Source organism: Opisthocomus hoazin, chromosome 1 (genome assembly GCF_030867145.1).
Source record: "Opisthocomus hoazin isolate bOpiHoa1 chromosome 1, bOpiHoa1.hap1, whole genome shotgun sequence".
Lineage (NCBI taxonomy): Eukaryota > Metazoa > Chordata > Aves > Opisthocomiformes > Opisthocomidae > Opisthocomus > Opisthocomus hoazin.
Window position 1 is genome coordinate 61,109,835 of NC_134414.1, and position 26,798 is coordinate 61,136,632.

Below are 26,798 nucleotides of genomic sequence, written 5' to 3' on the forward strand. Positions count from 1 at the left end.
ATGCAAAATGTTTTTGCTTTATCTATAATCTGACCTGAGCCTCCAGTGCAGGAAAGAGGAGGAGGAAAAAAATCTTGAAGGAGAATATGAAGAATAGCACAATATTTGCATCATTATTTTGTTCTACCAAAAGGCAGGCAGTATATATGGCAGGGGAGGAGAGAAGAACTAGAATTATTGTTTTAAAAAAGCAATTATAATTCAGCAAAGATTTTGTGATGGAGGTGGGTGGGTAGTGTAGATGATTTGGAAAGACACATCATCAGGAGAGGAAAGCAATGAGTGCAGAAGTTGTGAGCATTTCTGATAAATGTGGGCTTCATATTTCAGCAGTCGAGAGCCTCATAAATGAGTGAAGATCCAGGGAATTAAAAAGAAGAAATTTAATGAAAATATATCTATAAGAAAGAAGGGCAGTAGGAATCTGATTGAGTTTGTAGCAGCCAAGGTGGGAAGCCGCTTTTCTAGCAAAGAGAAAGTAAGACTATAAATAAATAAATGAGAGAAAAAATAATATTGCTACAAAAATGACTGCTATACTAAGTTCAGTGTGCTTTCATTTGTCATAGCACTCAGCATAACCTAATGTCTTAAAAATCTAGACCCATGGCTGTTACTCACTAGGCACAGTGCCTTGCTGCTTAGCATTAGTTCAATTGATAGTCTGGCAATTCTGAAAAACAAACAGAGCCAGATAGAAGAGAAAAATAATTTAACATGAACAGAGGAAAGAAAACTGAATTTTATAAAAATTCTTGACTGCAACAGCACGAGAGGATGTTATCATTATAGAAAGTATAAGCTACCACTGTGACTGGAACTGGAATAGTAGGTCTACCCAGTGCTTCCCAATGAGCAAAACCCCCTGGGTTTATTGAGGAAGTGGGTTACAGACATTATGGGTGGGGTTTTTTTTTTTATTTAATCAAGAACGTGTCACTGCTTCTAATAACAAAATATTTCAACTTTCCTTGTCTTTCTGACATCTAATAAAAACTCAGAACATTAGTATTACTAAAATAATTCTTACTGTGTCTGGTTATGATACCTCCGCAGTCCCATGTTACTGTTGAATAATTTCAGTTTAATGTGACAGCGATGTAGAGGGTAAGGCAATCATTATTTTGCCACTATCATTTATATTTGACAGCAGCTAGTTCACCAGTCCCTATATGTGTTGTTTATGGCTTAGATGCATGATTCTGAGAATAGAGAGAAATCAGTTTACTGTGTTGGGAGGGTGTATTAGACATAGGAAACAATCCTTACAATATTTTGATGGTCATGGGGTATCTCTTTTTCCAGGTGTATACAGTGTTTGATATCGTGGTTTTTTTGGACTTGGCTGGGAATTGTAGGTAGTACTGCTGAACAGTAACTGATAATAATTGAATGACACTTTGTGAAGATGCATAGCTATGAGTTTTTAAAAAGTCTTGAGACTGCTGAAAGAAATCTCATGGCATTATAGTTATATATTATGAACTCTTGCTGAAAAAACAAATGAAGATGGGAGTGATGGATCAGGGTTGGTTGCGGAATGACTAAATTTCAAACTAAAAGACTCCTTTCAAAAACCAAAACAGAAATTGGAATAAGGTGAGGGCAAATTCAAGACAATGTTTATTCTAAGCATGTACAAACCTCTTTTTGATGCTGTTTTCAAAATGATGCAGCAGCTAAATGTATTATACCCCTGGGAAGCATAAACCTTAGGGCCTGATTCTCCTCACTACATAGTAAGAATGGTGAAAAGTAGCCTCCAAGTAGGTATAAATTGCATTTAAATCTTCTTTACAGCTCAGCAGTGGTAAAAAGGAGCCTTGATATAAACGAGAATCAGGTCCCCAGTATTTATTTAACCCTTGGGCTTTGTATATCATTTTATTTGCACCTTTAAGAGATTTGCAGAGGGATTTTTAATCAGGGTCTGGTGTACAGAAAGCTAAATGTTTTCATTGCCTTACAAGTAACTTTAATCATAGAGGCAGATCATTCTTTTTATTTCTCAAGAGGGAATGGTAGAATTTCCTGCCTTTGTACAAACTGAGCTAAATGTTTCTGACACCCATAGTACAGTGTCAATTGGAAATTCACATTTCATGTAATAACAGACCATTTTAATTTCATGAGCTAAAGAATTGGTTTCCTCTTGCAAATTGTACTGAAGAAAGCAATACTGTCAGAAGAACTGGCACAGTGCTTCAAGAGATAAATCTATTGAATTAAATAAGAGGCTTTCATTACCTTTTACATTGCATTTCTATATAACATAAGCATTAATTAAATTCTTCATTGCTTTCTCCTATTCAGCAGAGCGCTTGCTTGGCCTGACAAGAAATGCTGCCCAAGAAAACTTGTGGCACCCAAACACAGACATTAAAATACACTTACTCTAGCAGAAGGGAAGGAAGGGTAGAAGGGGAGAATGTTTTGGTGCATTTTGGCAAGTCAGACCAATCTACAGAAATACATAATTTCTGGTTTTCAGGTTTTGACAGCAAGACAGCTCCGATGATGTGTAACAGGTTGTTCACTAGGTATTTCTCAGGGCTTTTTGAATACAAATGGAAAGCAAGCAATTGTCTTTGAATTTTAAAGTATATGTCTGTTTATGTGGAAAGCTTCTTCAGCGTGAGTAATCACTTTTGGCGTGAGACAGTTCTACCTCTTGAAGTATCAAAACAATTCTGCAAAGTGTGTCTCTCCACCTATGTGAGGAATACCCAACTACGGCAAAGTTATTCATACAGATTCAAAGTGTTCCAAACCAAGTAGTCACGCCTTAAGGAGCTGTTTGGGGAGCCCACCTTCCTTAACTGAAGCGACATCATGTATATTTGGTTCTGATACATTGCCATCTGTATTCAAATATTACAATTCCTTTTTTCTTGTGATTCCAGGGGAACATTTGAGAATCTGCCCTCAGGAATATACATGTTGCACCTCAGAAATGGAGGACAAGCTAAGTCAACAGAGCAAACTGGAGTTTGAAAACTTAGTGGAGGAGACAAGTCACTTTGTACGCACCACTTTTGTGTCCCGGCACAAGAAGTTTGACGGTAGGCTGGATATAATTTACTTATTTTCAAGGTTATGGGATTTAAAAGTCAGTTATCCACAATAAATTCCAATGTTCTTTTCTTTACGGTTAGATATCACGTTTGCAGTTGTCACTTTGGCTAAGATAAGGGTTAACTTACAGCTGGTATGCTTATCAGCCTTGTGAGTATTGCCTTTAATTACAAAGACATCCAGAATTGGACTGTTAAGCGCCAGCAGGCTTGGCTACTGTTGAAAAAAGAGATTAGATATGCATAGAGAGGTTTATATTTTTTGTCTCCTAGTTTCAAATGCAAAATTTAGGTTGGCAATTATGTTCACTGTTGCAAGATGAACTCTGGATCTCCCATGATTTTTGTTATTGCAGAGCAGGTTTTTTTGTAGCTGCCTTTTTGTAGCCTTAAGGCTGTAGTTTTTTGCTGCATGATTTTCTTGTGATGTACAGAGTCTCTTAGAGGGCTTCTGGCATCCAAACACTAGGGCCTCAGTTGCATTTGAGAGGGATTGTCATGTAAACCACTTAAGCAGTATCAAACACATCTTTTATATCTAGAAAGGATTGACAAGGACAGTTTTGGGGGTTTATTTGTTTCTAATCACCACTCCAATCTCTTCTGGTCCTCTGCCTTTGTAAGATCTTTCTAAGATCAAAGGTTCATTGTCATAATTTGCTAAATGCTTGTCTTTAATAATGAACGTAAAGCAGTCTTTATGGTTGTGTCTGTATTTACAAGTCACACTGTATTGAGCTTTTCCATAAAATACAGATTAGCAAAAGGTAAAAGAGCTTCAGAACATTCAGTCGTGGCTTTATCTAAATATGAAAACTGTATTTGTGTTGAAAGTGTCCCCCTGAGAATTTCTGCATATTTGTAAGTTGGAAAGGGTCTGGCGCTAAGAGGTGTAAGTCAGTATTGTAAAAAGGATTGCAGAGCTGCATCTTTGCATGTAGGTAGGAAGCCTGCAAACAGGTCCAGTAAAGCTGGCTAACCCCAGGTAACAGGGCATATGCACACATGTAGGAGAATGGTGGGAAGGTTATCCCTGAAGTTGAAAGCTTACTTCGAAACCCTGAGGTTGCCTTCAGAAAAAAGCAAAGATGTCTCTTACTCCTTCAGATAATTTTGTGGCATGCTCTTTATCCAATTAAAGATTTCTTTTTTTCTAATATTGATTCTCTCAATATGACGCAGAAGGGAAGATTAATTACAAAAGGAGGGAATGGGAAATGTATAGTATGAGGATGAGCTGGAGAAAAATCCGCAGCAGTAGATCAGGTGCTAATATAATTTAGAAAGTGTTCTTAGACCTTGGAAGGACTGTGGTGTGGATGATTGTGCAGTGCTCTGCAGTGTGATGGCTTCCCTTTTCAATGTGAAGTTGGAACTTTTTGTGTAGTGGATTTTCAAAATTTTACTTGGCTTTGAAGGACCTAAAAAAAAATCCAGAGGTTGTGTGCGGTATTACAAGATGAGTATGCAGGCAGAACAGACATTTCAACCCATCTAAGCTATGTACAGGGCTTTTCTCTTTTTCTGAAAGGAAACCAGGGTGATCACTGGTGTTCAGTAAGCAGTACCATTTACTGAAAAGGCTGGGCTCATTGACCAGAGAGCTCAGATGATACCTTGCTAATTCTTTTGTAACTTGAGACCTTTTTGTCTTGCGAAGAACTTAAGCACAGTATGGCTTTTTCAGCAACCTGAAATTCTGTATCTTAATACTGATGGTGTGGTATATATCTGAAAGGTACGGACCTGTTGGAAATACTGCATTCTGGGATTCTTATGGATCTGCTCCACAGGAAGTTGGGTTAAAAAACTAAGTGGTGTCTTCTGGTTTATCCTTGATGTTTTAAAGGGAATTTGCAATGCAAAGACTTATCAAAGAGCATTTGAACTTTGTGTATACTTTCAGCATTTTAATGTTGTTCTAAAACTATTCAAAAATTTTATATGAAAAACTGCTCAGTCTTTCTGGAAAAACAAATGCATTACTGGAAAAAGTATTAACCGACTGTCTTCTAGATTTGTTGCAGTTTAAAATAGCATGACACTTTTCAGTATAAAGCAAATATTGGATTGTTAGATAACCTCATTGCTTTAACTCTTCAAGAATCTTCATTTATTTGTTTTAATTTGGTACTTCTATTGCACGAGGAAGTTCTGATACATGATTCTGCAATTTCATGCTAGTACAGCACAAATAACAAAACAAATACAGCCAATTGTGATGATTTTATGGAAGTTGTGTAGAGGACCTGTGTTTATCAAGAGCAGCATATCTAAGCAAAAACAGAATATATGAACATTTAAGTAGTGTTGAGATAGAAAGTATATTGGCATTGCTCCCACAAGGGGTTAATTTAAACCAGTGTTGCTGCCAACCTCTTTGTTTATGCGGACATTTATATAATTTTGCAAACTCTTGAAAAGGGACATGAAAGTTCTTCTAGATTTTTGTGATTTTTTTTTCTGCTATACCAGACGTCTTAGGGTAATACTAATCTTTGATTTTCAGCATAAGATTTTCTAGGGGTATATGAACTCTTTGTTGAATTCTGATCTGACTTTCATATGCCTTGCCTTTCTTTTCTTATTTGCTTTCTGTCCCACAAACATAACTTAGGCATAGATGGAATGACTTTATGATTTCCATTTTGAGATGTAATTTGAGGTCTGTTTTTCTTTTGGGGATTTTCCCCAGATTCCTATTCATGATCTCATCTACAAGGAAACTAAATCCGCTGTAACTTAAACATTGTCTCTTTAGCCCCTGGTCAGACACACTTTCTTACACATAATCAGAGCATGGCTGAGATGTGAAAGCACCTCTGGAGATGGCCTAGTCTATTGTGAAGAGCCTGGCTCCATCTTCTTTAGTGCCCACCCAGACATTTATATACATTGACAAGATCCCCCTGAGCCTTCTCTTCTCCAGTCTGAACAGTCCCAGCTCTGTCAGCCTTTGCTCATGTGAGAGACGGTCCAGTCCTTTCATCATCTTATTGACCTTTGCTGGGCTTGCACCGTCCCTATCTCTCTTGTACTGGGGAGCCCAGACCTGGACCCAGCACTCCAAATGTGGCCTTACCAGTGCTGAGCTGAGACGAATGTTCACCTCTCTCAGCCTGCTTGTACTGTTCCTACATCATTTCTACGTCAGTTTTATATTTCATTTTACCTCAAGCGCAGTACTTTTGAAATCACTACGAGAACTAATTTCTGTAATAACTGTAAGCAGGAGAAGCTAAATTTGAAATTTGTAACACAGAACTTCAGAAAATATTAAGTGTTTGAAACCAGCTATGATCAGAAGAAATGATGCCTTTCTTTTAACTGGCAATCAGTTGTTGTATCCTAAAGCCCTGCACAATCTTAGTCATTTCTTATTCATTTGTCCTCCACATTTCTAAGGGGCTGACACTGTGTCGGGACTTTTAACTGCTCCATTCTTCTAGGTTCTTTTTTTCCTAAGTGTTTTATTCCTCATGTTCGAAGATGTCTCAGAGCCAAAGGTCTGACGATAGTATTTTCATTTGGTTTCCATATTCGAGACCGTTGGGGTGAATTAGCATGAGTCACTCCACAGCATAATACCAGCTGCCAATTGTTTCCTGGCTGAGCCTTATGTGCAGATGTTTACATCTGCATTGCCCACATCTGTGTATTTGCCATTGCATTGCCATAAAGGATGGTCATTTAAAAAAAATCAATAACTGGAATTCCACTAACGGAGTGCCTGAGGATCCAGAGAATCTTGTCCCGAGAATCTTGCCTAAGAAAGCAAGCCTTCGCATGAGAAAGATTCCTCTGTAACAGTAGGTCCTCAATGTTCCTAGCAAAGAATGAAATACTGGTTTCAGCAGTGGGACTCACAAACCCTTCCAAAAATTAGGAAAAGAAACAAAAAACCCTTTCAGCAGACAGGAAGTGAAGAGTTCCAGCAGATATGGATTTTTCTTTTACGTCAAGACTTTGGGTAGGGCTCATCCAAATAAGCAGGCATGTAATGATCAGCTCTTTCCTGTTCCTAGCAATAGACAAGCCATCATGCTCCAGTTCATGCACCCCCCCCCCACTGCATACCTCAAAACAGCTTAAAATATATTACGCTCCCAGTGTAGCTGTAACAGTATCATCTTATTATCACTGATTGCCTTGCATAGTGGCATTGCTGAGCAGCTGTTTCGCAGACAAGCCAATTTCTTTTAAGTATTGCTTCACCAGCAACCGAAACCAGCCCTACCGGAAGGTTTTGTCGTGAATGTTAATGAGGAGACGAGTAGTTGTTCAGTGACATTTTCTCACTAATCCTTTCACTAACTACAGGAAAATCATAGCAATTAATTTTAATTTAAGCTAAATAGATCTGAATCTGATAAAAGAGACGCTATCTCCTCATTCTCATTTAAAAAAGTACAGTAGTAGTCTTGGTAATGGTGTTAAAAATGGAAGACTGTCTAAGAATAGCTGTCATGAACTTGAATAGATATGGATAGCCTTCAGCAGAATGTGTGAGGCATGATGCCATTTAAGGAAAATAACTTGAATAGCATAAGAACCAATCTGCAGCTGCATTGATCTGTCTTACAGGGTCATCATTACATGTGCTCCTTTTTTTCACAGTCTAGGAGAACAGTGATCCATATCCATTAGCGCCGCTTATGTTTCTTACAGTCATTACCAGCAGTAGCCGTGTGAATTACAGGGCAGGAAAGAAAGTTTCAGAGATAATTCCCCAAAACAATACCTGCAAGAATAGCCAGTATACCAGAAACTCTGTATTCCCTGTTCTTTTCTTGCATAATTTATGAAAGAACTGGAGAAAAATAGTGTTTATGAAGCTTTCCTTGATATTAGAGCTGACAAAAATACATTTTGTTATGCTGCTTTCCAACAAAGTAAGAACTTTTCCATGAGATGAACTCTTGTAGCCAGATATAACTATCTCACTAAACATGGCAAAAGAAGAGTGGAAAGTAAACAAAGGGAGATGCTGGAAAACCCAATATGTTGAGGTTCAGTTGGGTGGCCAATGCATGTCTTCCACCCCCAGCTCCCCGTTCCTCCCACCCTTGCTGCCCAGCCTACCAGCCCAGCTTGAGCCCCAGCTCATGCCTGGGGCTGCTCCGACCTCCGTGGGCTTCTGCAGAGGAGCAGGCACGCAGCAGCACAGCAGCCCACTTGCACGCCAGTGCTGTCGTGGTTGGTGGGTGAAGGATGGACATTCAGCAGGATATTTTTTTCAAGCTCCGCTTACTTTGAATGTGAAAGGGCACAGTTTCAGTGCTTCGGTCACATGAAGATTTGTGTTTTGTTGCTTTGTTTTTTGGAAGCAGGGAATCAGAAGGGTCTGCCTTTTCCACAGAGCTGTTTGGGAGGCCGGAGGCTTCCAAGGACAGTGGGAAAGTCAAATAAATAAAGTATAATCTGTATACTTTATGCAGCTACTCATATTATTCTAGTGCTGCCACATCTGTGATAGAACATAGGCTCCACCGTACAAAAGCTATGATACTGGATATTTTTGTTTTCAGTTCTGGGCAAGGTGGTGATGTTTTATTTTGTTTTCTTTGCCTATGTTAGAAGATTTCAGTGTTGCTTTGCAATGTGTTTCCCATCAAATGCAAAATCCATTGCAGGGCAGATGGGTTTTTAAAACTCCACAACTGTTCGGCCATAACAGTGCTAGCAGGCCACAGTTTCCATATAATTCATCCACTGTTTTAACACACTACACAACTTCTGCACTTGCCAAAATACAGGCCTTAGAGCAGTTAGAAGCCTGAAAAAAGAGGTAACATCTGCTGGATTGTAGTATGTAACCGCTTGCAAGCCTTTGTTGGACAACTGGTGTAAGTTTCTAAACTTTACAGAGATTCTTGTTAGAAGTTCCTTTACCTTATATTTGACTGGAAACACTAACTTGGAAATAAAATATTCTACACCTGTTACAAATCCTGTCAGAGCTGATAATAGCCTAAGAGGAATCTTTATTGCTTACAAATGATTTTAGGGTTTAATCCTGTAAGGTTTGCGCTGAGATTACTGTCTATCAGTTTCACAAGTTATGTCAAAATTTGTGAAATAAATTACATCAAAATAAGCTATTTTTAAAAAATTAACCAACAGAGGAAAGGTGGCAAGGCTACAAAACTTGGAAAGGAAAGACCGGTGCAGTAGAAAGGACAGTTTCCAGCCAGGGGTGCAAATTCTGGGAACCTCCTCAAGTCCCGTACTGAACGGCAGCTCTGTGGGAACCGGTGCCTTGTGCACGCTCCCTGCAGCTGCCAATGCACTTGGTATGTCCGGATGGCTTGTTCTCTCTGCTCTTCCGCAGCTTCATCTGCTAAGTACAGCTGGTCAGCGGAGCATCTAATCTTCTAACCGGCTACATCAGGTTTATGAAGCTGCTAAGCAAAGGACAAGCTTCTACTCTGTGCTGGAACAGGAAGACATGAGCCACTCTTGAATGAATCTCATTAAAAAGTGTGCTGTCCAGGTACAGCCAAATCCAAACGGGCTTTGAGAGCAGGGATCCAGTGTTACTCCTGTGAAACAGAAAGCAGAATTTGCCTTGCTGCGTATTAGTTGTCCACAGTGTCGGGTACTCCTGTACGTTCCCTCAGTAGTCAATAGGGAATGATAGGTGTACGTCATGCTGGTCTAAATCATAGACCTCAAACAGGTTAGGAAAAATCTCTCCCTGAAGTGCTTATTTCTTTAATATTGATTAGAGAGGACATCTAGTTCAGACATAGATGCCTATACTGTGGACTTACACATTTGTTCAGATAAATTCCACCCCAAGGAACGGAATAAAGGAGTGAAACATCTAAAACAATTTAAGGCTCTCTGTATTTTGTTTACCTCTTTTGCAAAAGTCATCCTCTGTTTTTTTCTATAGTAGTCTTTTTTTGAAAAAGACATTAAAAATATTGAGGCAAGTAAGCACTATGGTGGTCAGTTATCATCTTATGCCGGTTGAAAAAAACGTTGTCCAGTTGAATTCAAATTACACTTAATCTTCACTGAAGCTCTGAATAGTGTATGACATTAAAAATATTGAGGCAAGTAAGCACTATGGTGGTCAGTTATTAGCTTATGCTGGTTGAAAAAAAAGCTGTCCTGTCGAATTCAAATTACATTTAATCTTCACTGAAGCTCTGAATAGTGTATGTTTTTAATATTTTATGATGGAAATTGCTTTCTGAACTTAGTGTCCAAGCCTTAAAAATACTAACCCATAACTAAAATTACTGGTTTACAAATACTAAAAGTCCTGTGATTAAAGATGCTTCATGTGTGTATGGACAAGAGTAGGATTAATAAAGGACTCAGGCTCAAGTGCATAACACTGATGAAAGACTTCAGTCTTCTGACAATCAGCCATCAGATGATTCTTACTGTGATGATAGGTGCTCACCTGACACACATCAAGGACAAAACTGTGCTGTAAGAATCACAAATGGGGACTGTATATAATAACCAAGCTACAAAGCAAGAGTACTCATACATAGTGTCAGTACCCAGGATAACAGGAACTGTAGCCTTATCATTTCTCATTTGTTGTCCTTAACCCTCTTTAAATGCAGAAATACTGTTTTTCAGATGATTCTCTTGAATGTAATACACAGACATTGCTGTCTTTTTGCTGCCCTTCTTTTCTTAATTCATTTACCTGTGTGTCCAAAAAACTGGGAAATTAAAAGCAGACTTCAAATAATATATCATTGAAAGGATCCTGGATTATTTGAGAAATGATGTAGTGAATCTCTGTCACTATATCTCTGCTTCTCTAAAATACTTTTTAAAGTTTATTTTAAACTGAAGTTTCCTTTTTTTCCTTTTACCTCTGCTCTGTGGTTTACCATAGAAATGTGTGAATGGCTCTTTTTCTGGGATGAGTGTCACAGGAATGTCACTTTTAGCAGTAAGATAGGTCATTTAGGGAGAGGAGGGAACTATATGCCTACGTCCCATAAGAATACTTTTAGAGATAGTTTAAAACGAGGCATATTAAGGTCCACTTGTGCTGTACTTAGAGGTAACTATGAAAATTACGGACATAAATCAGAGCTACCACACCTTCAGGAAGAAGATTGGAAAGATGTGGCACAGGGGTATTGCTTTTGAAGTCTTCCACTCTTGCTATACATTAGCTCTCATTCTATATTGATAGCTGAGAGGTAAAAATAAACATATGCTGCCCACACTCACTTAGTGCTACCTAGCTGCTTGTCTGTGTAGGTGCTCGTAGAAGGGAGTAACAGTCGGTCTCTGTGTGGGCAGCCCTACTCCGTGCTGGTGAGGGCTGACAGTGCATGGACAGGTTGGTTTAGCGTAACATCATGCTTGCAACCTAACTGTTGTTGGATGTGACACCACCATAACTAGCGCAGTTGCTGCTGGCCAAACCGCTGCAGACAAAGTAGAGGCAGATCACCAAGATATAAACCCTACAAGATTATCCATCCTGCAGTATTTCCTGCTTGTTGGTACTATGCATGAACATTCAGGTGTCGTTTCGGAAATCTCGGGACTTAAAAAATGCATGGCTCTATAGTAGGGGCACCTATATTATTGAAATGTTCCAATTTCCTTAAATACTTTGGAACATTAAATTTCACTGATTGTCCATAATGCTTTTTATAGATTCTTTTTCTGAATGTTACTGATACAGTTCCCACTCATTCACTTCTTGGGATATTTACATAAATTGGGATCTTTTTTTTCAACTTTCCCATCTTTTCCAAGTTATCCTGAAATGGTTTTCCTTAATGTTTCTATTGTATATGCATCACATGCTTAATTTACTCCTGGGTATGTATAGATTTATTTACAATCTTTATAAAAAATATACTCTTTCTTTTTCTTCCAGTTGTAACCTGTGTGCTTTATGCATTTTGAGTGATATATCACTGAAATGTCAGCGGAATGTCTCAGCAATGTGCAGGTCACAAGGGGGAGAGAGAGAGGGATGTAGGACCAAAAATACCATTTCATGAGCTATCTCTTATAACTATAATCATGTAAAGGACAGTATACAGCTTACAGGAACAATCTTAGATAGGTAACTTGATGCAGCTTTTGTGGAAGATAGTCTTCATATTAGTGGAGAGACAGATGGTGGACACCATTGTTACTTAAGTGTGCTTTGAAGCTATACCAAGAATTTTAGTAAAACGAGCAACATGCCTTAAGGCCTGAAATAGATCTTCTTTAATATACGGCAAGGTATTAATTTAACATTCTTAAGTGAAATTATTTACTCTGGATTGATACTTTTTCGTGGTATCATGGGAGCATCAAGAAGCCATTTGCTATTTCTGAGTTAGGAGGTTCATCAACACACAGCTAAAAGGCTGTCTTTGCTATCAAAGAGCTACACTCTTAGTGAAAGTATTAGACATATGTGAATCAGGAAGGAGGTGAAAACAGCTCATTTCAGTAACATTCAGGACATTTTTAGTCAATGAAATCTTGGAACGATCATGGCCAAAAAAAGTCAACAGGAGATAGTAGTTGAATACTAACTTCAGTGGGTGAGTACAGCCTATATCATTCAGTTTTCACTCTGGTAAGAGCAACTTGACTATGCAGGTACTAAAACTGCACTAAGGAAATAAATTCCATTGTTATATGCTTTTTCATTCTTCTCACATTGAAGCATTTTCATAGGGGTGAGCAGCTTAAGGAAGGCATCAGTTTATACATACTTGTTGTATAAAAGTTGAATCAAAGTTTGGTAGCACCATGGAGTAACCACTGGAAGAAAAGGTGATCTCTTCTTGATGTGAAATAGTTTTTTGAGCATGTAAAATCTCTAGAAGGGAAAAATATTACAAGCTTTCAAAGCATAACAAGAAAGAGATGCATGTGAAGGAAAATAGACTAGGAGATTTACTGTTTTCTCAAAGCAATTAAGACAAAGCAAATAATGACAGTTTGGAGTTTTTAATTTTCAAAAGCTGGAAGCAATTGCTTGAAGAAAACCTTTTGTTTCAATCACCACACAAAGCAAGAAGCAAGATTTGAAGTTGAAATACGTATTTCATGTCAACAAAATGCTGTAGAGATTTAGTTTTGAATTTCAGTAAATTCAGGTATTTTGAAGGATTTCACATGAATGCTAAAGGTTATTTTCAACTGAAAAATCCAACATCTGTATTTAAAAATGAAGAAACAAATTATTATAACCTTTTTTTCCGATAGTATGTTTTATGGCACAGTGAAGTTCCGTGAGTTTATGAAAAACATTAGCACTGCATTTTCAATTTTTACAAGTTTCTGATAATAACACTTAGTTCAACTTTACAAGCAATTCTCAAATACTCCTAGGAAATTAGTCCTTTTTTGGTATCTACTATTGTATATGTGTCCATAACATTCCTGGCAGTTCTACAAGTGAATAACGTTAATTTAAGCTCTCATTAAATAACTTGCAGGGGGAACCTGTCTCACCTTCTTTGGTGCCTAATGAAATTTCAGTACTGGCCATGAACTGAAGATGCTTCTAGGCTATGAGGAGTGGATCCCAGAGTCTCAGCCATCTCAGGATCATTTCTGGGCTCTATCCAAACCTAGCTCACTGGGATCCGCTGCCTAGTGAAGAGAGCTAGAGCTAGTGGAGAGCTACAGCTGTGAAACTGGTCTGCTTTTTAGTGCGATGCCCAGAAGCCATCTTTTTCGTATATTTAGTCTATATCTGAGATTCAGCTTCATATTTTGATACCAAAACATGCATGATCTGATATTTTAAAAGGCCACTGTGCACTTATAAGCATGTTGGTATTCAGCTCCTACAAGTTATGATTTATTTATTCACGCACGCATTGCATTTCAAGTCTAAGTAATGGTATACAGGCTTGATTGTTCTAATCTAATTGTATATCAGTATGGGAGGAGATTTGTTTGTTTGTTTGTTTCTATTAGCTTCAAACTTGAAACAGTGAAAATTCCATGTTTAGGGAGGCTCGTTGCATTGCCACATCCTACTTGGTCCAGTTTTGCCACATTAACGCAGAATTCTATCATTCTTGGAGTTTTACTTCTTCAGACTCTTCTTCTAGCAATGCAATCGATCGGAATGGGGACATTTCAGACAGAGGCAAGATGCTGCCAAATCAAACAACCTTCTTAGCTACTTCCTGGTTGCACAGTGCACCCTGTACCACATGTGGCATTTTTCGATTCCCATGTGGAGCTTGAAGTGCCATGTCTGAAACATCACAGTGGCATGAGATAAGTTTGGAGATAGGGGAGAAGAAATGGAGAATTGAGTGGTGCTAGTAACAGTTTTCCAAATAGGCTAATGAGGAATACCCACTACCACACATTCCTGTCTCTAGGATGCTTCCTGGGATTTGTTCTCAAAATGTCATTAATAAATGCAGTCTTCCAACAAGTTCCTCCTTAACCACTCTTCTAATGTTTTAGCATAGTCATCATTTTATCAGTACTAATTATTAAGACATTGTAAAGATTCAATTTCATTCTGTTCATTCTGTTGACTTAAAGATATTATTTAGCAGATACACAGTTTATTTAAATATCAGCCAACCCATGTCTATGTGACACTCTTTACTCTGGGCATAGATATAGCTCCAAACGCCAATAAGTGGAATGAAACAAATAAATTAGTATTCTGTGGAAGCTTGTGTCCAAGCTGAAGTTATTTTAGTCTGTAGTGTTTTTTTCAGCAGTCAGCTGCCAGAGACTAGCTTCTCAAGCAAGTTGTATGGCGATATAATTAAAGATAGGGATAAAATAAAACGCCTTGCAGGGTAGGGATCGCTACATGACAGTTTCTCTGTTAAATAAAAAACAGATGTCAAATATCAAGTGATCTTGAAGGAAATTTAAATCAAGAATCTATACAGCTCTTAGACTGCAAATTATCCTACAACAGACTTTTCTTCCCCCCACATTTTATCGTCACAGTATCACACGCCTTGAATAACTATGGATATAACTTTAGTTGAATAACTATGGGTATATCTTTAGTAGTTTTAGCAGTTGCAGTGTCATGCTGTCTCTGTATAGATGTGATCATTGGATCAGGAACTGCCTTATTAAATCTGTATACCCTTGTATAAGTCCTTCTTTTTATGCCAAAACAAAATATCATTAATATAGAAGAGACTTTGGAAAGTGAAAGAGAAACAGGAAAAAGTTTCAGATGGCCCTTCAGTAATGCTCCTTGCGGAAGGAAGATAATGCTGGTCTGAGGAGTCTGGGTGTACCTGAATTCTGTTTTTCTGTGATTTTACATAGCTCTTGAAAAGGAAAAAAAGCTTAGAGTTAGTTCAAAGTAATGAATGACCAGTTCTAACAGCAGAGCCAGAGAGACAATACTATTCTTGCCAGGATAATATCATGTTTAACTGTTCACAAGGAAGCCTAAAAACATAGGGATTTAGATTTTCTGGCATCTGACATTCTGACATTCTCTTTCTTAACGTGACTGGTTTTTTGAACTGCTTTCTTTCGTATGCACTGCAATCCATGACAATATATAAAAGTAGAAAAATCCTTCTTTGGTTCTTAGCCCAAGGATAAGTCTGTGCTGGACCTAAATATGCGCAGGCTTAATGCCAGTCCTTTGCACAGGGATCAACTGCGTTTTCAGCTAATGTGTAAAATAAAATGCAGCAAGCCAATGCAATGTTGCACCCACCATTTTTAAAAAAAGCACTTTGAAATCAAACTCCTTATCCTCACCTTCACCTGTGCTACACTCATGATTTGTGTAGTTACACTGCTGAGAGATGTGTTTCTCTAGCATCATCTCGTTTTCTACTTACGCATCAGTAGGTTGCTCACTAAAACTTTATCACTGTTGTAGCAGTATGCCTAGGAGGAAATGGGTTTTGTTCATCTGTTTCGGAAGAGGCACGTGGAAGAAGAGTAGTGCAGAAGGGGAAAGGAAGATTCGAGGTGAGAGAAGGACAGATGAAAACTGACTATACTTTTATGGCAGCCTTAGTCCCATGACAGGAAGGTTAGGCGTTGAAACCTGATGGCCCAAGGAAGGCCGCCTCAGCCAAGGTGTCTCACAGCGCAACACGGAGGGCTTTGTTGCAATTGCGGTCAATGGATTTATTTGTCAAAGGTTGCAGGCTCCAGTAAAGCATCTAAAGGTATGAGCAGGAGAAGGCGTCTGTTACCTGAGGATTGTTTACCAGCAGGAAGTTTTTCTTGTTGTTGAGTATTATGTGGTATGTAAATCTGCCCTCCTCCTGGCACCTTCTTCAACTTGAAAGAGGCTTCAGAATGCAAGGTGTATCTGTAATTAGGCCTTCAAATGCACAGCTTGACGGGAAACAATCTTAAGAGAGTATAAAAACAATAGCAGTTTCCTGGCTTGAATAAAACTTATAGATGTCTTAATCTCTTTAATTTGCTTCGCTAATGCTATGTTTTACAAATTACTTTAATAGAGAAATGTGTTACTCTGCAGGCTGGCAATGCCCTTATTGATAATCTATGTTGTATTTATTTATTTTCACTACTTTAAGCGTAGCCAGGAAAACCATAATGCTAATTTAAGTTAGGACTAGCAGTGAAGTGAGAAGCTTTTTATGTAATCTCTGGAATGAAAACCAATACAGCATTAGGGGGAAAAAGTGTAGGCCCAGTGACCATTTAAGGCCATGATTTGTGCATTCCTAATGCAATGCCATAGGTGTGCAAAAGAAGGTATCCCTGGACATTCTACTGGTAGGTCTCGAAATGAGACTCAGGTGATAATATTGCTTGTGAGTTTATGTGGTGCTGTTCCTGCCCAGGTGAAATTAAGAAATTAATACTGTGGCCATTTGTTCTTGCTTGTTTGTTGCTTGCTCAGTATTTTTGCTTGTGGCTTACAGATTTTTTTTTTGTAACATAAGGAGATGAATATCTTACATCCTACGTGTGGTACCATTACTGGACATACTGGTAGCAAGATAATTTCCTGATGGCTAGAATGTGCACAGGTAAACAGGCAAAACAAGGCATCTTCGCAATGAGTACATTCTTTAGATCAAAATATTAAAAGTAATTTGAAAGAATAAATTGCCAATGAAAAAGGAAAAATTTAAATGACTTCTGCTAGCAAAGATTTAAAAGATACTGCTTGAAGTTACTCTTGTTTGAATGAGTGACCTTTGTTTGCCTTGCATTCAACTTGCATACAGGACTTCAGTGTTCCTAGGCGTGGGTTCTTTCCTTTCTTCTTTTTGAATATGTCCTTTTTCTATCAGACCTTACATATCCTTTTCACTTGAAATTTCCTTCTTTAATATGATTAACATGTTTAGGCTGGTTGTAGTTAAACTCATTTTGTTCAAGAACTTTAGATGTCAAAGTTTAGGATTAACCACAAGGTCACCTTCCTGTGATGGTCATGGATACCATCAGCCAACTTTAAACCAATTAAACTGGCTTAGCTCATTAAATCAGCAAAAATGTGCTATAGTTTCTTCAGATAAAAGAAATGGGAGGAAGGGACAGAAAGAGAGAGAGAGAAGTGAAAACTCAGTGGTCTGGCCATGTAGTATGGCAAGTAACTGAGATAAGATCAAAATACTGTCAAGAGAGTAACAAAATCAGGAGGTGGAAATTTTGAGGAGGAACCTGATAACGTAATGCTTGGCTGGCTGCTTATGTTCAGCTGTAACATAAAAACATCAAATGCAGATTTCAAACTCCTAGGAATGAGCCAGACCCTGCTCCCACCAGGGCCTTTACCACTTAGTCTATTTAAAAGACTTTATTAAACTACCCAGTGAAACAGCACACTATCAAATTCACTAATAGGCCATCTATGAACAAGTACAGCAAGTTCTGCAACAGCTAAAAGGTTTCTTCTCAGCTTCTGTTTGCAAAACATGTGTGAGTTAATGGAGTATCACGTTTATATAGTGCTGGGGCATTGACCTGAAGTCTCTTCAGGAAATAGATCTAGGTTTTACCTAGATGTACTGTGCTTTACAAAGGACACAGCCCACATTTACTGAGAAGATGATAGAGTTATTTGTTCATACCCCTGAATCTTTGCCACCTATACATTACTGTGCTGTTCCTTCTTGGAGAGAAGTTATCTTCCAAATAAGCCTCATTTCTTTCTGTTTGCCAACTTAATTATTGAGTAAACCATGGCAGCTAAAAGTTTATAGCAATGATCCCAATTTGTGTTACTAGGGGAAAGAAAATAATCTGGTTTTGTTTCCGAAGAGTTCAGTGCACTTTGGGAAGGAACTTGGGGAATGGTTTAGAAATGCCTAGAAAGTAGCACACTTCCAAGGCCACATTCTTTGTGAAAGCATGATTCTGAGATTAGTCAGACAGATAATTAACACTTAGAACTTTTTCTGATGCTGGTGTCAATCTATCTGTTATATTTTAATTATTGAACATAGAACACGCTTATGGATTGTCAGACTTTCCTGTTAATGTTGATATCTCTTCTTAGGTAAAATATGAAGAAAGGCTGAAAACAGATTCAGCAATTAAAATTCAGCAGATAGTTTAACATGGTCTAAAAAATACTATCCCTTATCCCATCCACTAACAAAAAAGCCAATTACCTATTGCATATTCATTCTCCGAATTACAGGGCTTGTTTTCAAATCTGCATCTGCTTCAAACATTTCTGAAATTAGATTCAAGACACTTTGCTGAAAAGAAAATTTGTAGTCAGATTTTGCAGAGTTGTCCTGCATGATCATATTTTAACCAAATACATAATTCTCTCTAGCCACATAGAAAGACTTCACACATATTATTCACAGGGGCATGAATATAAAAAGGATTGTTGTCCCAGAATGACAGAGATGGAAATCGTAGGTGTTAAATGAGAATGTAAATCATATGTCCCTAAACCTTTGAACCACAAGGATGCTAACTCATTCTTTTCAGCAGTTTAATCTGTCCAGATCTTGGCAGTTTTTCTGTACGTGAATGTTTCTCAGACATATTTTGCTTTTCACCTCATGTATTTTCATTTTAGTATTTATATTTTCTCTTAAATATTTTTAATTATTTAAATCGAGGTTGATTAATTAAAGTCTTGCAACTTCTCTGTGAACTAAGAAAATATTCTTATAATATACGTATCCCTGTAAAGATGATGAATAAACTGAGGCACATAAAGGCAATCTGACTTTCCTGAGGTCACACAATTTGGCAGCAACAAAATTGCAAATGGAACAAGGGCTACATTTCATCTGCATTGTCTCAGACCCTTAGATATAACTTCACCTTTCTTGATGTTAATGCCATAACGTTTTTAGAGAAAGTCACAGGGGTTTTTTTTATTTTCATTGATACAAGCTTTTCCTGTAAGCAAGAATTCTTTTTACTGTCTCTCATAAGTCTAACTTTCTCTTGTAATTACTTTTTGTTACTTTTCTGTAAATTCCTTTCAGTTCAGGCTTTCAGTGTAGAAATGTCCAGACCTATGCACAGCATTCAGTGAGTGCACCATGTTGCCATTGAAGGGGCTTCTGTTTTACAATGACACAGTCCTTTGCCTTATGAAATGAAACTGGTTTGTTTTTTTCCTTGCTGAAACACTGTGTTACACATTCACATTACATTTATTATCCTCAGGTCACTTTTCCCCAGGTATACTTGTTGAGCTGCTTCTTATTTGTCTTAAATGCATTCAAGTGTATTTTTCTAGACAGAACATACTTCACTGTTGACTGCCAATTTTTATTTTCGATCACTACAGGCTTTCTGTCTTACCTCTGTATTAGTTGTTGCAGCACCTCCCATTTTGGAATCATCTACAAATATAATTAATGAGCTGTTTACTCCTTCTTCCAGGTAATTAATAGATGATTCATTTGAAAAGAACACCCGTTCCTTATCTGACACCAGTTCTTTGGGATATACTGCTAACATAACTAATTAAACTGCTGAAATTCTGCCACAACCTCCCCTCATCATTGATCTTTCGAAACAACACTGCTCTCATTGTATCAAATTTCGGCTGTGCAGCTTCATGACGGTTTCCCACAGCTAGAGTGGATCATTGAACCCCAGTTATTTATCAAACAAAGCAAGCCTATTTCTTCAGAATTGTCTCCAAATTTTGGTAGACTTATGGTCTTCTTAGATTCAGTGTTAAGAAAACACATAAGGTTGGCTGGCACTAAAACTGTTTCCGTGAGTACCATTACTACACTGACCACTCGATTTTTTGCATCTCACTGGGTATTAAGGTGCCTAGTGTGTCTCTAAAACATTCAATCACTACTCATCCTTGATTTCCTCAAATTTTCTCCAAAATGAACAAATAACTTTTTTTTTTTTTTCCCACTAGGCCAGGCTGGGTTTTGATTTTAGCTACTGAATTCTGTCCAGGCCATCAAGGCACCAAGGCGCTATTCCATAGAAAGCTAACCCTAAATTCTGAGCATACTTTATATTTACCATATTTCTATACAGAACTGGAAAACCAATGTTATCCTCATGTCATACCTAACAACTGTGAACAACAGTTCAGCTCAGTGATACCTGCTTATTCCTCCTCTGAAGACTGTGTCTTCTTCATAAAGGCAGGACAACGCTGCCTTTTAGGCTGGAGAGAGCTTTTATGCTGCTTTCTTCTGGCATGATTGCCAAGAGCCAGCTTTGCTCGTAACTTCCAGAAAAGGAAAAAGGGCATTGCTTAACAACACATGCACTTTGTAAAGTGCAAATTAATTTTGTGGCAGCTTCTGGCTTTTACTCTTTCTTCCTCCTCTCCAGCTGAGTCATGTTATTTGTTCTCCAGGAACGTGTTCTGAAGTACAGAAAAGTAGCAACTGTTGCTAAATAATGGTGTTTGAATGATAAGAATACTATTGAATAATTAACTATCATAATCACTGTTTACGTGATGTAAGTAGTTATGACTGCAGACCCAGAATATCAATATATCTGTGTTAGACAAAGAAACAGACAAACAAACACAGGGAAATATGTACAGATAAAAATAACAGAAAAGGACAAACTAGTCATTGCATCTCCTCAGGATCAGAAGCGAGTCCCGAGGTGAAAGCACAGGTGTACCTAACATAGTCCTATGGACAGAAATATTTAGTAAGACAAAATAGAAACAACTAGAAAGCTGAAAAAAGACATGTACTCTGTCTTCAACAGATGACAAGATTAGGAAATTTGTTTGCAAATACTACAAATACACTTAAATGTCCATTCCTTCAACTGACAGCTTACAATGCATGTAATTAGTTTGCTGGCTGGCCTAGCACTTGCCTGTTACAGCACTTAGATCTGAGCTATCCAGCATCTTAAAGCTCTGTTCTCAGAGGACTGATGGGAATCAGGATGTCATCCTGAGTCTTTTCTCTTGAAATATTTGTGCAGAGAATACCAAGCTAAATGTTCTTCTATTCCTTATACAGCTATTGCTTGAAGACAGCTTATTAGTGAAGTGATTGATTTATGCTTTGACCTTTACTGTTCAGTAAGTGCTCTGTTTGCCTCTGAAAGACAGAATTTCATGTCTTATAAGGTAGCCCTGCCACGATTTCAAAACATGCTATTTTAAATGGAAACAATGAAACCTGGTATTTGAAAATGCTGCATGTGGAATGTTTTCATAGAGATGATGACATTGACAAAAATACTAACAGTAATTACTGTGGATATACCTTTATGTGGCCTGGGAATCTGGCTAAGATGTACTTTTCTTATATATAGCTGTATACCCTTGTAAACATGAATAGATGTTATCATTTATTCACAGAAGATTGTAGTAAGGAATGCTTTTAATCAGATGTCTCATAACTAATGTTTAGAACACCTGAGTGGCTCTGAAAACACTTTCTCTGTTTACTACTCAGTAGTTTCAAGTGAATTTGATTTAGTTTAAAGGCGTGATTTGGGAAATAAAAGACACCCCCAAAGAACGAGATGTGGAGGTATTTAGGAATTTAGTGTTTCTGTTATTGCTTGTTAATTTGCAAGTACGATCTTACAAATTCTATTGCCATCCCTAGAAACAGCACTCCGAAAAATGAATACAAATCTATGATGTCCTGAAGTGCAGCAGGTGCTGGCTGTGTCATTTCAACATCCGTTTGGCGTTCAGCAGCCTTGCAGGACCTAGTTTGTCAGTTTGCAGGTGTTAAAATTAAAAGACTGTGAGGACAGCTGCATTGAGACATTGCGAATGTTCACGGCAGGCAGGCAAGGGCAAATCATGCTTGAACAACCTGATTGCCTCCCCGACAAAATGACTGGTTCTGCGGATGAGAGGAGAGCCGTGGAGGTAATCTACCTTGACTTTGGTAAGGCTTTTGACACCAACTCCCACAGTGTTCTCATTTGGTATCTGAGGACACCCTGGCTGCCTAATCTGACTGCTATGTGGGTAGAAAATTGTCTGGGCTGTCAGGCTCAAAGGGCAGTGATCAGTGGCTAGATGCCCAGTGGGCAGCTGCTGAAGAGAAGGTACCCAGCACACTGGGGGACTAGTGCTGGGGCCCATAGTGTTCAGCATCGTCATCTGTGACCTCCATGGTGACACAGAACAAATTTCTTACACGGCACAAAGTTAGGGGAAATGGCTGATTTGAGAAATCTGAACTTTCGCCCAGAGGTTTATCGAGGCAAACCTGGACTAATTTCAGGACTGAGTCAACAGGAACCTCATAAAGTTCAATGAGGAGAAGGCAAAAGCTCTCACCTACGGATGACAAGCCACGTGCAGGCTGGAAAGCAATTGTCTGAGAAGTAGCCCTACTGAAGGGACCTAGGAGGCAATGTGGATGCCAGGCTGAATATGAACAGTGTGCTTTTTGTGTTATTGTGACAAATGCGTGTACTGGGATATAGAAAGAGTTTATAACCCCCCTTTGCTTGGTGCTGCTGAGGCCACATCTAGAATACTTCATCCATTTTAGGCTCCCACTTCAAAAGAGGTGTAGAGAAATAAGAGAGGATCCAGTAGAGGGTTACAGAATGGTCAGGGACATATTGTACATGTTATACAAAGAAAGTCAAAGAGAATTTGGTTTGTTTAGTCTGACAAAGAGGAGGGGAAGGGGATCTGGAATAGCTACTTATAATTCCTTAAAGGGTATCTAATGCCATACATAATAGAAACAAACCCTCTTCAGAAGTGCCAGGTGATATAACAAAGAACAATGGCCACAAATTGCAGCTTGAAAGCTTCAAGTGAAAAACAAAACTCTCTAGGAAGCAGCACAGCCCAGGTGCAGGTTGCCCAGAGAGACAGTGGGATCTCCATCCATGGAGGTTTTCCAGGTCTGGCTAGACAAGGCCTCAGTTGGCCATGCTTTGAGTGGGTGGTTGGGTTAAATGACCTTCAAAGGTCCCTTCCAAACAGCATTTCTGAAATTCTCTGGTTTGTCTGGTGGCAATATCTGGAGTAACCAGAACAACAAAAAAATTCAGATATTTTAAAGATGTAAAAATCTTAACTAGGCATAATAAGTAAATGGTGTATATATTAAAAAGTAATCAGGATGTTCTTAACCAAATGTATAGCAGAGCTGTACGGGCCCAGAAATGTTAGCCTTGTGTAGAAAGCTGGGGAAGTTTCCCTTCGTGTTGTGTTCTAGCTTCAGTGCTCTGTGCACATTTATGCCTCTCTTTTCTTGTTTTCCTCAGGCTTGGTAATACAGTTCTTCAGAGTGTTTTCCTGTCTTCCTTTGGAAGTTAAATCATACAGAATCACAGAATCACAGAATGGTAGGGGTTGGAAGGGACCTCTGTGGGTCATCTAGTCCAACCTTCTATGGTTCTGAATTATGTCTCAATGTCAATCTGTCTGCACTTTTTCCACTAGCATTTCGAATACTGGCCCGTCATTTTCTATTAATTGAGATATTTATGTTGGTTGCTGTTGTGCCAAGTTCCTGATGATTATCCTTCTTCTTTACATAGGACTTGCATATTAAATGCTAGTCACCCTCCTGATATTAGACCTTTTGCATTTAGCTTAGTTCCTTGTGCTCTGCACCTTTGGTACCTCTCCTTCCCTCTCTCCCTCTCTTTCTCTCTCTGTTTCTATTTTAAATGGGGATGTCAGCCAGTGTGTGGATGACTTCATCTGAGCAAATTGTCTCAACTCCCTTGATAGTCAGTGGAAAGAAATAGGAACTCTCAGGGCACAACGTATTTCCTACTTTAGAATACGTTATATGAATACATCTTCTGTGTGTCTCGTTTGCTCTATTGACTACATGAGAAATGAATATTAACCCTCTCAGATGCATGTCACAGGTATCTAAAGTTAGGTGGGATGATATCACAATAAATCTGAGTGATCACAGCCAGAAAGAACGATGCTGCCACTATCCCACAGTAATAGGAGCTATTCCTTCGTCATGTCTGAAGGACTTGTCATTCCTTCCATGTTCAGTTTCCTCTATCTAAATTTCTGTGATGGCTTTTGTGTTTCTCCATATTTTTAAATTTTTTATTTATGGACACAGTGTATGGAGACATTACTCCCTTCCTTTTTGTGCAGCATCTTGTGTGTGTATGTATCAGCTTGTCACACTCACAAGTGTGATCGAAGGATCACAGTACAGGGTACCTCACTGTTGGATCTGTAGATGCAGATTTCACCCAATAGAAACAGAATAGATTAAATACTTTTTTCTTCTGGTTATTTCCTTTCCATGTTTTACATGCCAGTTAATTTATTGGCCTCTGTTGTGTTGAATATCATCAATGTTCTCCAATCTGAGAAAGATTATAATGTTACTGGCTGGTACAAAATGCTTCTGCTGTGTTTTAAGTATAACAATACATGGCCAATGCGATTTTAATGGTTCTTTATCACAGCTGGACTATAGTAATAACTGCATCAAGACTTCAAATACTTATGTTCTCCTTATATGTGACTGAAGACATTGAGGAATCCAAATACATGGGAAATATAATTAGAATATTTTTATGTACAATAAAGTAGCCAATGCTGTAACACTATTTTCAGTGTCCTCAGGTTTAAAGGTTTGTCTCACTTCAGATTTTAATGCACCAGAAAATCAATATTAGGCTAATTTTATAGACATTGCAGCAAACCTCCAAATTTTTTATTTCCAGATATTCATGAAATCTCTGGTGACTCTTACAAGATAGCTTTTCCAGTCACATGCAATAATGAAGCCATCTGCTTTAGACATGCAGGTATCAGGTTTCCTACTCTTCCAGATTTCATTGAAACTATGATTTAAAAAAGGAAAGTTTGACCGAAAATTTCTTTATTACTTCGGTGACTGACTTCTTTTCTCCTTTCTTATCACAGGCATGTTTTCATCCTTTGATAATCATCCTTGTAGCCCAAAATATAGCCCAAGTGATTTGTATGTATATGTGAGCATAAACTTATGTACATTATGAAGTTATATTGTACAAATATGGACATATTTGTCCTTCATTTGTATTGAAAAGTACAGAATTGAAAAAATAAACTTGGAGCAATTCTTGGCCTGCAAGTTACTGGATGTTTCAGATCACTGAAATTAAAGTCACTTTCAGTGACAGTGTAAACAAAGTCAAATATGAAGTTAAATGTGAAGGAGCAACTCTTAGCTCTCTTCACACTGCATTTTACAAAACAGCCTGATAGAAGCAGTTTTTTTCTACCTTTTATGAATTTCATGTGAGCAGCACAGTCAGAGACAAGCGCAAGTCATAGAACATACGAGACAATATCTCCCATTTGCTTATCTTCTTTAGTAAACAGTAATAACTACCTCTGAGATGACACCACTCTCGACGTCCTATTCCTGTTTATCTATCTCACTGAGACCTTAGGACTCAAGGATCTGATGTTAGTCATCCAGCCACAAGCCTTCCTCTTTTGCGTTTGGCAATTCAGTCAGAAAGTTTGAGTGTTACGGTAGGAAGAATGTGGTGCTGCTCTAAAGTAACGCTAGAAGAACCATACTGGAAAGACTTCTTCTGTATCTTTCTCGGGAACAAAGATGCAGTGGTATCTGTGGATTAGCCCCATATTTTGTTTTTGAACACTCAGGAAGTGCCTACGTTTGTATTGTCTTTGATTTTCATCGCAGAAAAAAATCGCTCTTCACTGGATCCGTATCTGCAGCATGCGTACATGAATCCATGTCCTCCTCTCTTCTGCATGGTAGTGTTGAGTAGATTAATAGATTTGTGGAGTTTTTTTCATGTATAAATGGTGCTGTAAAATCCACAGAATAAGCCTATTCTACAGTATTCTAACATTTCTTCTTTCAGTCAAGTGTGGTACCCCCAAGCAGTGGTGGTAGCAAGTGCTGCAGAGTTTAAATGTTATTGTTGTGGTTTCTCCAGCCCGTGCTGTCTAGGAGGGCTTTTTCATTCATTGTAAGGGTGGTTTCCATTGTGGAAATGGCAGGACAATACTGCACAACATTTGTGCTCCAGAACAGGCACTGAATGTTTCGAAGTTCACAATATAATAGACAAAGAGGTGAGTATTTTAGAATAGGCAAAGTGAGAAGTCAGTATTTATAACAATGGTGTTATAACTGGATTTAACTGAGATGCTGTTTCCCTACCACTTCCTAAATAGCTGGGGTGCTTTATGTGACTAACACCCCAGTTTGAAGCCCATTTTCCCTTCCCTTTCTGACTATTACATCCTGTCATAGGTAGTTTTACTAGAAGTTATTGCTTCATCACAGTCAGGCATTCCTTTGCAGCACACACAAGTGGAGGTTTTGGCATATTTTTTGAAAATGGTACTTTTGTCTTTTT

The 26,798-nt window shown here is 38.3% G+C and overlaps 1 protein-coding gene across 2 annotated transcripts in view; it reads left to right on the forward strand.

The window, feature by feature from the left end:
• The window catches only part of GPC6 (glypican 6), a 797,396-nt gene that overhangs the window by 240,831 nt on the left and 529,767 nt on the right, over positions 1-26,798 (forward strand). For both annotated transcript variants that reach the window (XM_075435000.1, XM_075435075.1), the window contains exon 2: positions 2,904-3,062. In XM_075435000.1, coding sequence (XP_075291115.1) covers positions 2,904-3,062 — 159 coding nt within the window. The remainder of the gene's footprint in view (positions 1-2,903; positions 3,063-26,798) is intronic.